Source organism: Rhinoderma darwinii, unplaced genomic scaffold (genome assembly GCF_050947455.1).
Source record: "Rhinoderma darwinii isolate aRhiDar2 unplaced genomic scaffold, aRhiDar2.hap1 Scaffold_2051, whole genome shotgun sequence".
In the NCBI taxonomy this organism is placed as follows: Eukaryota; Metazoa; Chordata; class Amphibia; order Anura; family Rhinodermatidae; genus Rhinoderma; species Rhinoderma darwinii.
The window spans coordinates 42184-56394 of NW_027462401.1; the positions used below are offsets into that span (position 1 = coordinate 42184).

General features: G+C 51.6%; 1 protein-coding gene across 1 annotated transcript; it reads right to left on the minus strand.

Annotated features, from left to right (window-relative positions):
* Positions 1 to 728: 728 nt before the first annotated feature.
* LOC142701470 (protein MTSS 2-like) lies at positions 729 to 6472 on the minus strand. The gene is made up of 2 exons (XM_075848141.1): positions 6311 to 6472; positions 729 to 5717 (listed from the first exon to the last, which is right to left on the minus strand). Exons 1-2 carry the CDS (start codon positions 6435 to 6437, stop codon positions 4933 to 4935), a joined length of 912 nt encoding a protein of 303 aa, XP_075704256.1. The 5' UTR covers positions 6438 to 6472; the 3' UTR covers positions 729 to 4932.
* Positions 6473 to 14211: the final 7739 nt, after the last annotated feature.

The window sequence follows — 14211 nt, forward strand, 5'->3', positions numbered from 1 at the left end:
TGTATATATGTACTAAGCTTGGTTCCGATGTTATATACATGTCAGAGCTTTGTTATAGTGCTGTATATATGTGCTGCGCGTGCGTGTATACACGTTCTGGAGCTGTAGTTATATGGGATATATTTATAATAACAATATTGCAGGGCAGATGGAATTGTTCTCAATTTATTGTATATTTAATGGGAACCCGTCAGGTAGTTTTAACCCCTTGAGCCGCCACCATGTGGTAATACATGACCTGACAATACTCCCCTGTAAGCTTTTTCAGATGCAGCAAAATCTTTAAAATCCATTTTTAAAGCACCGCACACTATATGCTAATTACTCATTAAAGGGTCATGGGGCGGTGCCGCTATCCTAAAGAGTCACATAGTCCCGCCTCCAAACCCACCTTTCCAGGTTTGAGTGACATCCCCCTGGCTGATACAACTTTCTCGGATGTGCCATTGCCTTGTGGCACTATACACAAGGGGGGGGGCTGTGGCTATCTACAGGGGTCTGTGTGTGGCACTATCTACACGTGGGGTGTGCCACTATCTATAGGTGGGGCTGTATGTCACATTCTACAGGGGGCACTATCTATAAGGGGGGCTGCTTGTGGCACCTGAGTGGGCCCCAGTCAAGAGTTTGCTGAGGGCCCATATCACCCCGGAGCCGGCCACATCTGATCAGAATTTACCGCTCTTATGTACAAATACCAATGAAGAGTCAGGAGCCCGCGGAGCGCGTGATTTATACAGTACAAGTTTTATTAATACTGGATCGTCACAGTGCGGAGTTACCGTCAGCGCAATTCTGAGTGAAAAAAGACGAACTAGAAAAAGAATAAAAGTCATGGGGGAAGAGGCAACAAAACCGGAAGATAACAGCGAGCAGGAGACGTTACACGTGGTCAGACCCGGTGAGAGGCGATCGTCAGGTCTTAATTCTAACATCATACAGAATGAGGTGAAAACATGGCAGTAAAGCAGACGGGCCGGGGCGGAGGTTACACATACAAACAGAGACACAGAAATCCAGTGTAAGGGGGCGCTGTACAACGACGTGTTATACACACACGGGGGACTTCATATATAAAGGGACTGACTGTCCACACACGGGACATAGAGGGGGAGGGGAGCGTTGTGCTTGCATTCGCCTTTCCTTGGTCTCCTCTATCACAAGGGGCCTCAGGACTGATCCTCCATAATGATGCATAGCGGCGGGCGGGGGTACAACACCTTCACACTGGGGTTTAAAAAACGGATCCCTATAATTTGGAATTTGTGTCAAAGTGCATCACACCCCCCCCCCCCCCCTGGCCGAGTACTTTTACCGAGGTCAATGGTAGCCGGACTGAGACGCTGATGATGTCACAAGCCACGCCGTCCCTCATCCGCAGTTCCCGCCCGCTTCAATCATCCCCCACCAGCAGAATGCTGTACCCCAATGGAGGGACCCCTGCTGTATTATTATTGCCGGGTTATCCTATTGCTAGAGCGAGGGTCTCAGGTGGGGGGATACTCAGTGCAGCTCTTGGCTGGGGCCTACACCTGAGTCTTGTGTCCTGCAATGTCAGCAGCAGACAGTGACCCCCATGGTCTTCACCTATCCGCCAGCTATTGTTATCTGGTATCATAAAACATGACTTCTCTGAGGGAGGAGACCGAGCAGAAAACTAGAGACATGGGAAAACCTTCTAGACTCGCCTCCTGCTCTGCTGACATTACAGGCCTGAGGCTGCACTACTGACGTCCTCCCGCCATTCATACCAACGTCCATACTCACACGAATGTCAATATTCACGCCAGGCAAAATGTGGACGGTGATCTGGAGCCCATGACAACACTGACCTGACCGGTATCAGGACGGGACATGTCAGTAGTGCAGCCTCCAGCACGAGATTACAGAACGGTCTTCACTTTTTAAATGTTTAGTAAAAGGAGGTTTTCATTTTTCTCTTCTAAATTCCTAATTGTCATGAGATTCTCCTATTCCTGAGCGGTGTTTAGGGGAGGGGGGGTCCGCGTCCTTCCTTCCGATCACTCGTCCTCTCCCTTCTCACGACCCCTGGACGTTCATCCTCAGATCTGTGTCCACTTGACGTCTTTCATTCCCCATCTTGTTTGCGGCTTCCTGCAACCTTTACTGGATACTTGGGGTTCACAGCATTTCTGATAGGACACAGGTCACTCTGAGGCGGTCTGAGGACGTCGTCATGGTCTCCTGATAGATCATCTATTGGTGGGATCTCTGACCCGCTGATCTCTGGAAACTGATAAACAGTCCAAGCAAAGGGCCATTCAGATCAACGGTATGGAAAGTCTAGATCAGCCGATCACAGGCTCCACCAATCAGATCTTGTGCCTGTGACGCAGCCGGAGATCGTTTCAGTAAAGTTGCAGGATGACACAAACAAGTCCTGACCTCAATCCATGGGGCTCATAGCCCTTCGTGGTGTCGTATGTATCGCATACATGACGGACGTATAGCAGAGCCCCGCTCACAGTCTCCCCCTACAGGTCCGCACAGGATCTGCATCGTCATACAAACTATGGACAGCAACCAAGAACCTACATCAACCATCGAACCCCAGACAGAAAATCCACATCTCCAATCACCTTCCTGCACCCACCAGAAGCTGCTGCTCACATGCACAATCCATAGTAACACCCCAATACCAAAGGGGGGCTCTGCCTACAAGCAGCGGGAATCCCACTGGACATTGTGTTCATCTGCAGGCGACTTGTCCGGAAAGAAATTAATTGGTTTCAGGATTGGAATCTCTTGGCAACTCAAGCGGCCGGTGAGAGGTTAACCGTTTAATTGCTTCCTATGAATTCCATGCGCGTTGTTAGGGGGCAGCCACTACCCTCAATCTGTTCTCTAACGAGGCCACGTTCCTACAACTAGAAGTCCGGCCCCCCAAATGGCTGTACATTAATGGAGACCTGCCAGAAACAAAGCCCCTCCCTTCTCGTTCCAGGCCCAAAGCCTGAGGCTGCACTACTGAGACTCTGATGACTACACGGAAGACCTTATGTGGTTCCAATTCCCCATTAATATCTGAATCCTGCCCGGCTTGAATAGTTATGAGTGGACATTGATGTGGATGGTGATTTAGATCCATGACAACACTGACGGGAATCAGAAGGGGACGTGTCGTGGTCAGAATCTCAGTGGTGCAGCTTCAGGGTTTGGGCCTGGAACTTCCACTGATATCTGCTCACTGAAGGGACTTCGTTTTTGATTTCTTCTGAATTGTCACAAGTTCTACCCTAAATATGTGACTTGTTTCCTGCGGAGTCTGGTGACAGAACCGTGCGCCGGCAGTCGCCATCTGTCTGGATTTTATTGTTACATAGGGAGGATTTATGTTTCTGCTACAATTTGCAACAATGGAACTCATTGCAGTTCTCCACCTGGCCAGCAGGTGGTGCAGGAAGATCGCTACATATCTCATAAGGGTCCTGGGGGCCAATATTCAGTCTGCGGCCCGGGCTCCGCCAGCAGCTGCAAAATATACTCTGCCTGGTTAGATCTAAATGTCCTCGTCTGCCCTTCTGGGAGATAAAGTTATCTGGTCATTAATCTCTGAAAAAATACGGCTCTAGTTACTTACATCCTACCGGGCCAAGGGGCTTGTACTACGTTCACCGTTACTGGGGCGACGCTTCCATCCTGCCGGGACTCGTGGCCCCTCAGCACCCAGGAGCCATTAGGGCCCCACACAATAAACTTCAGGGTAGGAGGTGAGGCTCCTAAATCCTACGCGGGGTCATTGTCCTAGATTAACGGTGTGAGATCTTCTAATCCTAAATGCTAATTCATACAGGTTGTCAGTGCGGTGCCTTATTGTAGCGCTCGTCACGTCTCCCGCCGCTATGGTGACGCTGGGGACTGCGGCTCATCACTACATGGGGCGGTGTGGGCACAGAGATGGCACTAGCAGAGGCCTCTGATCAGTAAAGGAAGATTCCCTGTGACGTGACCGTGCGGCCGACAAATGAAGGCGTCTTCCAGCCCGCACCACAGCAGCCGCCGCTGAATCCATTGCTGGACAACCTATCGTGCGCTGTCGCCAGCTGGAGCGAGAATCTGACACAGAAACATGGCGGCTGGGCAGCGTCCTAACAACCACTTGGCACAAATTGTACAGTAAAAAAAGGCTCGGGCTCCCGGGGGCCGCAGATGTGTCGTGTCCTGACACCGCGGGTCGTCCAGGGTCCGGCGTTACGTGTGTGGTGTAAACGTCACATCCGCCCCCCGCCCCGTGTGACGTATGGATATACGGCCAGAACCATTCTTGTAACAATCCTCCACAAGATCCAGAGGAAACGGATCTACAAGAACCAGATCTGGAGGATCCGCCGTCACGCGTCGCAGTCTCCGGGTCACACGGCTGCATTGAATATAGGCGACAAAGCCGCGAGGTGCGGAATCAGCAGATACGCGGGATCCTATACAGCAGCCAACCGCTCAGCAGTGGTGACTGCCGCATACACTACAGTCTACTGCAACAGCGACTTCTACACTATGTTCATTGCAGCACCCAGACGTAGAAAAAGCTGCTTCTGCGCAGGGGGTCGTCATCCGCCATTACAGACCATTCACTTTCACCTAATATTTCATCAGAAATAGCCCCCACTGGTGCATGGAATGGTACGGTCCCCTCTGGTGCATGGAATGGTACGGTCCCCACTGGTGCATGGAATGGTACGGTCCCCTCTGGTGCATGGAATGGTACGGTCCCCTCTGGTGCATGGAATGGTACGGTCCCCTCTGGTGCATGGAATGGTACGGTCCAGTCCGTTACCTAACAACCCATCTAACCCCGTATAGACTGGCACAGAGAGGGTTAAGCACCCCTTGGTTTTCGCTCGGGTCACAGTATATTTTACTCCCCTCCCCCCGCAGCACCAATCCTCAATCTTATCAACCCTCGAATTCAAATCACAAGATACGGGGTGCAGATCGGTCATTGGTCAGGGTTCGGCGTAACCGCACCCCTCTACGTATGGAGGCCAGCATGTCACCTGCGGGGGGCTCTGACCCGCTCCCTCCACCCGTCGGGGCAGGAATCTGACTCTTGTCTGGAGCTGAAGGGAAAGGGAACTGACCATCCCCCAGGGCGTGTGCCCCCGCTACAAGCTCCCCGATCTTCTCCACCAGACTGTGCCGATTGGCTGCCAGGAGGCCTCCGCCCATGTCTTCCTCATCTGCCCCGCCCCCTCCATACACGGACATCTCCCCCGCCCCTCCCCAGGCCGCATTGGGGAGACTGAGGCGCTTGGGAGAAGACTTGGCGTAGTCCAGGGGGCCCCCGTCATCTCCTCCGAGATAGAAGACGCACTCCTCACTCCCCACACGAGAGCGCCCCCCCAGCGCTGCACCGGGAGAGTCGGGCACAGTGGGTGTTCTTACCGGCACTATTGGGGGGCGGCAGGGGATGGGTCCAGCATTGGATAAGGTGCGTCTGACGGTCGGTTTGGTGGACGGGGTTCGTCTAATGGTGGCAACACCCGGTGTGGAGCCAGATTGTGGCGGCGGCGGTGCAGATCCGGAGGGGGGCATGGCGGCGGGCAGACCGGCTGTAGAGGCCGGGCGTTTGGTTTGAAGCATGCGGCGGTAGTTCTGTGCCAGGCTGCTGCTGCGGGGCACGGTGGAGGATCGGTCATAGTCCCCGGAGCTGTCGCCATCTGCATCTCCGTTTACCGAGTAACAGTCATAGTCGGAGCCTGCGCAGGGGCAAACAACGCCACGTTACTGCAGGGCCGCGCAGTCCCATGTAAATAACGCTTCATCACTATCTGAAACTTTCTAATAGACCGTGTCACATCCTCACCATTGTCAGGATCTCTGTTTGCTGTCAGTAAATGGGAAGATTATTCTTTAAATCCAGAGGCTGAAAATCTGTCCTGCTTACACAGCTGAGGGTTTGTTTCCATGTATCAGTCTAGACAATCCCTAGTGAGCTAAACATGCTAGTAGCAGCACAAATCCCTCTCCTTTAATGATCGTTTGCTACAATGTATCAGTTCAAGTAAAAAGTATCAGGATTGTCTACACTGGATACAACTGTAACAAACCCTGAGCTGTGAAAAGTAGTAGGTTAGGGATATTTTCCAGTCTCTGGATGTAAATAATGAATGTTCCAAGTCACGCACAGCAAGCAGAGTTCTTGAGAACAGTGAGGAATTGACGTCTATTAGAAAGCTGCGGTGATTCTCTGTATACAGGAGACTGCGCCGGCCCTTTAATTGTACGAGCACTGCTGGTGCTTTGTCATAGGACAGGTATGTTAACCCTTCAGGGGCGGCTCCTTCTTTACCTTGTGAGGGGATGGTGTCCTCGGAGCAGGACGGGGTGGTGGTCTGGGTGCTGTAGCCACTAGAATACTGCAGGGAGTCACGGCTGCTCTTCTGGTGCTCGAGACTCAAACCGCGGGTCAGAACCATCGCCAAGTCACTGGCAGCGGGCGACACCTCCTCCCCGTGCTGTAATAAGAAGAACGTAATACAGGCGGGGGAGGGGGCTGTACATTATATGACTAGATATATGGAGGGTCGGGGGGGGGGGGGGCTGTACATTATATGACTAGATATATGGAGGGTCGGGGGGGGGGGGGGCTGTACATTATAGACTAGATATATGGAGGGTGGTGGGGGGGCTGTACATTATATGACTAGATATATGGAGGGTGGGGGGGGGGCTGTACATTATATGACTAGATATATGGAGGGTGGGGGGGGGGGCTGTACATTATATGACTAGATATATGGAGGGTGGGGGGGGGCTGTACATTATATGACTAGATATATGGAGGGTGGGGGGGGCTGTACATTATATGACTAGATATATGGAGGGTGGGGGGGGGGCTGTACATTATATGACTAGATATATGGAGGGTCGGGGGGGGGGGGGCTGTACATTATATGACTAGATATATGGAGGGTCGGGGGGGGGGGCTGTACATTATATGACTAGATATATGGAGGGTCGGGGGGGGGGGGGCTGTACATTATATGACTAGATATATGGAGGGTGGGGGGGGGGCTGTACATTATATGACTAGATATATGGAGGGTGGGGGGGGGGCTGTACATTATATGACTAGATATATGGAGGGTGGGGGGGGGCTGTACATTTATGACTAGATATATGGAGGGTCGGGGGGGGGGGGGGCTGTACATTATATGACTAGATATATGGAGGGTCGGGGGGGGGGGCTGTACATTATATGACTAGATATATGGAGGGTCGGGGGGGGCTGTACATTATATGACTAGATATATGGAGGGTGGGGGGGGGCTGTACATTATACGACTAGATATATGGAGGGTCGGGGGGGGGGGGGCTGTACATTATATGACTAGATATATGGAGGGTCGGGGGGGGGGGGCTGTACATTATACGACTAGATATATGGAGGGTGGGGGGGGGGCTGTACATTATACGACTAGATATATGGAGGGTGGGGGGGGGCTGTACATTATACGACTAGATATATGGAGGGTCGGGGGGGGGGGGGGCTGTACATTATACGACTAGATATATGGAGGGTCGGGGGGGGGGGGGCTGTACATTATATGACTAGATATATGGAGGGTCGGGGGGGGGGCTGTACATTATATGACTAGATATATGGAGGGTGGGGGGGGGGCTGTACATTATATGACTAGATATATGGAGGGTCGGGGGGGGGGGCTGTACATTATATGACTAGATATATGGAGGGGGAGGGGGGCTGTACATTATATGACTAGATATATGGAGGGTCGGGGGGGGGGGCTGTACATAAATGACTAGATATATGGAGGGTGGGGGGGCTGTACATATATGACTAGATATATGGAGGGTGGGGGGGGGCTGTACATTATATGACTAGATATATGGAGGGGTGGGGGGGGGGGCTGTACATTATATGACTAGATATATGGAGGGGGAGGGGGGCTGTACATTATATGACTAGATATATGGAGGGTCGGGGGGGCTGTACATTATATGACTAGATATATGGAGGGTGGGGGGGGCTGTACATTATATGACTAGATATATGGAGGGGGAGGGGGGGCTGTACATTATATGACTAGATATATGGAGGGTCGGGGGGGCTGTACATTATATGACTAGATATATGGAGGGTCGGGGGGGGGGCTGTACATTATATGACTAGATATATGGAGGGTCGGGGGGGGGGGGGCTGTACATTATATGACTAGATATATGGAGGGTGGGGGGGGCTGTACATTATATGACTAGATATATGGAGGGTCGGGGGGGCTGTACATTATATGACTAGATATATGGAGGGTCGGGGGGGGGGGGGGGGCTGTACATTATATGACTAGATAATATGGAGGGTGGGGGGGGGGGCTGTACATTATATGACTAGATATATGGAGGGTCGGGGGGGCTGTACATTATATGACTAGATATATGGAGGGTCGGGGGGGGGGGGCTGTACATTATATGACTAGATATATGGAGGGTCGGGGGGGGGCTGTACATTATATGACTAGATATATGGAGGGGGGAGGGGGGGCTGTACATTATATGACTAGATATATGGAGGGTCGGGGGGGGGGGCTGTACATTATATGACTAGATATATGGAGGTGGGGGGGGGCTGTACATATATGACTAGATATATGGAGGGTGGGGGGGGCTGTACATTATATGACTAGATATATGGAGGGTCGGGGGGGGGCTGTACATTATATGACTAGATATATGGAGGGTGGGGGGGGGGGCTGTACATTATATGACTAGATATATGGAGGGTCCGGGGGGGGGGGGCTGTACATTATATGACTAGATATATGGAGGGTCGGGGGGGGCTGTACATTATATGACTAGATATATGGAGGGTGGGGGGGGGGGGCTGTACATTATATGACTAGATATATGGAGGGTCGGGGGGGGGGCTGTACATTATATGACTAGATATATGGAGGGTCGGGGGGGGCTGTACATTATATGACTGATATATGGGGGGGGGGCTGTACATTATATGACTAGATATATGGAGGGTCGGGGGGGCTGTACATTATATGACTAGATATATGGAGGGTCGGGGGGGGGGGGCTGTACATTATATGACTAGATATATGGAGGGTGGGGGGGGCGGTACATTATATGACTAGATATATGGAGGGTGGGGGGGGGGCTGTACATTATATGACTAGATATATGGAGGGTGGGGGGGGGCTGTACATTATATGACTAGATATATGGAGGGTCGGGGGGGGGGGCTGTACATTATATGACTAGATATATGGAGGGTCCGGGGGGGGGCTGTACATTATATGACTAGATTATGGAGGGTCCGGGGGGGGGGGCTGTACATTATATGACTAGATATATGGAGGGTGGGGGGGGGGCTGTACATTATATGACTAGATATATGGAGGGTCGGGGGGGGGGGGGCTGTACATTATATGACTAGATATATGGAGGGTCGGGGGGGGGGGCTGTACATTATATGACTAGATATATGGAGGGTCGGGGGGGGGGGCTGTACATTATATGACTAGATATATGGAGGGTCGGGGGGGGGGCTGTACATTATATGACTAGATATATGGAGGGTCGGGGGGGGGGCTGTACATTATATGACTAGATATATGGAGGGTCGGGGGGGGGGGCTGTACATTATATGACTAGATATATGGAGGGTGGGGGGGGCTGTACATTATATGACTAGATATATGGAGGGTCGGGGGGGGGCTGTACATTATATGACTAGATATATGGAGGGGGAGGGGGGGCTGTACATTATATGACTAGATATATGGAGGGTGGGGGGGGGCTGTACATTATATGACTAGATATATGGAGGGTGGGGGGGGGCTGTACATTATATGACTAGATATATGGAGGGTCGGGGGGCTGTACATTATATGACTAGATATATGGAGGGTGGGGGGGGGGGCTGTACATTATATGACTAGATATATGGAGGGGGGAGGGGGGGCTGTACATTATATGACTAGATATATGGAGGGTGGGGGGGGGCTGTACATTATATGACTAGATATATGGAGGGTCGGGGGGGGGGCTGTACATTATATGACTAGATATATGGAGGGTCGGGGGGGGGCTGTACATTATATGACTAGATATATGGGGGTCGGGGGGGGGGCTGTACATTATATGACTAGATATATGGAGGGTGGGGGGGGGGGCTGTACATTATATGACTAGATATATGGAGGGTGGGGGGGGGGGCTGTACATTATATGACTAGATATATGGAGGGGGAGGGGGGCTGTACATTATATGACTAGATATATGGAGGGTCGGGGGGGGGGGCTGTACATTATATGACTAGATATATGGAGGGTCGGGGCTGTACATTATATGACTAGATATATGGAGGGGAGGGGGGGGCTGTACATTATATGACTAGATATATGGAGGGTGGGGGGGGCTGTACATTATATGAACTAGATATATGGAGGGTGGGGGGGGGCTGTACATTATATGACTAGATATATGGAGGGTGGGGGGGGGGGGCTGTACATTATATGACTAGATATATGGGAGGGTCGGGGGGGGGGCTGTACATTATATGACTAGATATATGGAGGGTGGGGGGGGGGGGGGCTGTACATTATATGACTAGATATATGGAGGGGGAGGGGGGGCTGTACATTATATGACTAGATATATGGAGGGTGGGGGGGGGGCTGTACATTATATGACTAGATATTGGAGGGTGGGGGGGGGGGGGGCTGTACATTATATGACTAGATATATGGAGGGGGGGGGGGCTGTACATTATATGACTAGATATATGGAGGGTCGGGGGGGGGGGCTGTACATTATATGACTAGATATATGGAGGGTCGGGGGGGGGGCTGTACATTATATGACTAGATATATGGAGGGTCGGTGGGGGGGCTGTACATTATATGACTAGATATATGGAGGGTGGGGGGGGGCTGTACATTATATGACTAGATATATGGAGGGGGGGGGGGCTGTACATTATATGACTAGATATATGGAGGGTCGGGGGGGGGCTGTACATTATATGACTAGATATATGGAGGGTCGGGGGGGCTGTACATTATATGACTAGATATATGGAGGGTCGGGGGGGGTGGCTGTACATTATATGAATAGATATATGGAGGGTGGGGGGGGGCTGTACATTATATGACTAGATATATGGAGGGTCGGGGGGGCTGTACATTATATGACTAGATATATGGAGGTCGGGGGGGGGCTGTACATTATATGACTAGATATATGGAGGGTCGGGGGGGGGCTGTACATTATATGACTAGATATATGGAGGGTCGGGGGGGGGGCTGTACATTATATGACTAGATATATGGAGGGTGGGGGGGGGCTGTACATTATATGACTAGATATATGGAGGGGTGGGCTGTACATTATATGAATAGATATATGGAGGGCGGGGGGGGGCTGTACATAATATGACTAGATATATGGAGGGTGGGTGGGGGCTGTACATATATGATAGATATATGGAGGGTCGTGGGGGGGGGCTGTACATTATATGACTAATATAGGAGGGTGGGGGGGGGGCTGTACATTATATGACTAGATATATGGCGGGTCGGGGGGGAGGGTGGGGGGGGGCTGTACATTATATGACTAGATATATGGAGGGGGAGGGGGGGCTGTACATTATATGACTAGATATATGGAGGGTGGGGGGGGGGCTGTACATTATATGACTAGATATATGGAGGGTCGGGGGGGGGGGGCTGTACATTATATGACTAGATATATGGAGGGGGAGGGGGGGCTGTACATTATATGACTAGATATATGGAGGGTCGGGGGGGGGGGGGGCTGTACATTATATGACTAGATATATGGAGGGTGGGGGGGGGGCTGTACATTATATGACTAGATATATGGAGGGTCGGGGGGGGGGCTGTACATTATATGACTAGATATATGGAGGGTGGGGGGGGGGGCTGTACATTATATGACTAGATATATGGAGGGTCGGGGGGGGGGGCTGTACATTATATGACTAGATATATGGAGGGTGGGGGGGGGCTGTACATTATATGACTAGATATATGGAGGGTGGGGGGGGGGCTGTACATTATATGACTAGATATATGGAGGGTCGGGGGGGGGGGGCTGTACATTATATGACTAGATATATGGAGGGTCGGGGGGGGGGCTGTACATTATATGACTAGATATATGGAGGGTCGGGGAGGGGGGCTGTACATTATATGGCTAGATATATGGAGGGTCGGGGGGGGGCTGTACATTATATGACTAGATATATGGAGGGTCGGGGGGGGGGGCTGTACATTATATGACTAGATATATGGAGGGTCGGGGGGGGGCTGTACATTATATGACTAGATATATGGAGGGTGGGGGGGGGCTGTACATTATATGACTAGATATATGGAGGGTCGGGGGGGGGGGGGGGCTGTACATTATATGACTAGATATATGGAGGGTCGGGGGGCTGTACATTATATGACTAGATATATGGAGGGTCGGGGGGGGGCTGTACATTATATGACTAGATATATGGAGGGTCGGGGGGGGGGGCTGTACATTATATGACTAGATATATGGAGGGTCGGGGGGGGGGCTGTACATTATATGACTAGATATATGGAGGGTCGGGGGGGGGGGCTGTACATTATATGACTAGATATATGGAGGGTCGGGGGGGGGGGGCTGTACATTATATGACTAGATATATGGAGGGTCGGGGGGGCTGTACATTATATGACTAGATATATGGAGGGTCGGGGGGGGGGGCTGTACATTATATGACTAGATATATGGAGGGTCGGGGGGGGGGCTGTACATTATATGACTAGATATATGGAGGGGGGGGGGCTGTACATTATATGACTAGATATATGGAGGGTCGGGGGGGGGGGGCTGTACATTATATGACTAGATATATGGAGGGTGGGGGGGGGGGGGCTGTACATTATATGACCAGATATATGGAGGGTGGGAGGGGGGGCTGTACATTATATGACTAGATATATGGAGGGTCGGGGGGGGGGGGGGGCTGTACATTATATGACTAGATATATGGAGGGTCGGGGGGGGGGGGCTGTACATTATATGACTAGATATATGGAGGGTCGGGGGGGGGGGCTGTACATTATATGACTAGATATATGGAGGGTCGGGGGGGGGGGCTGTACATTATATGACTAGATATATGGAGGGTGGGGGGGGGGCTGTACATTATATGACTAGATATATGGAGGGTCCGGGGGGGGGGGGCTGTACATTATATGACTAGATATATGGAGGGTCGGGGGGGGGGCTGTACATTATATGACTAGATATATGGAGGGTCGGGGGGGGGGGCTGTACATTATATGACTAGATATATGGAGGGTCGGGGGAGGGGGGGCTGTACATTATATGACTAGATATATGGAGGGTCGGGGGGGGGGCTGTACATTATATGACTAGATATATGGAGGGGGAGGGGGGCTGTACATTATATGACTAGATATATGGAGGGTCGGGGGGGGGCTGTACATTATATGACTAGATATATGGAGGGGGAGGGGGGGCTGTACATTATATGACTAGATATATGGAGGGTCGGGGGGGGGGGCTGTACATTATATGACTAGATATATGGAGGGTCGGGGGGGGGGGCTGTACATTATATGACTAGATATATGGAGGGTCGGGGGGGGGGGCTGTACATTATATGACTAGATATATGGAGGGTCGGGGGAGGGGGGGCTGTACATTATATGACTAGATATATGGAGGGTCGGGGGGGGGGCTGTACATTATATGACTAGATATATGGAGGGTCGGGGGGGGGGGCTGTACATTATATGACTAGATATATGGAGGGTCGGGGGGGGGGCTGTACATTATATGACTAGATATATGGAGGGTCGGGGGGGGGGGCTGTACATTATATGACTAGATATATGGAGGGTGGGGGGGGGGCTGTACATTATATGACTAGATATATGGAGGGTCCGGGGGGGGGGGGGCTGTACATTATATGACTAGATATATGGAGGGTCGGGGGGGGGCTGTACATTATATGACTAGATATATGGAGGGTCGGGGGGGGGGGCTGTACATTATATGACTAGATATATGGAGGGTCGGGGGGGGGGGGCTGTACATTATATGACTAGATATATGGAGGGTCGGGGGGGGGCTGTACATTATATGACTAGATATATGGAGGGTCGGGGGGGCTGTACATTATATGACTAGATA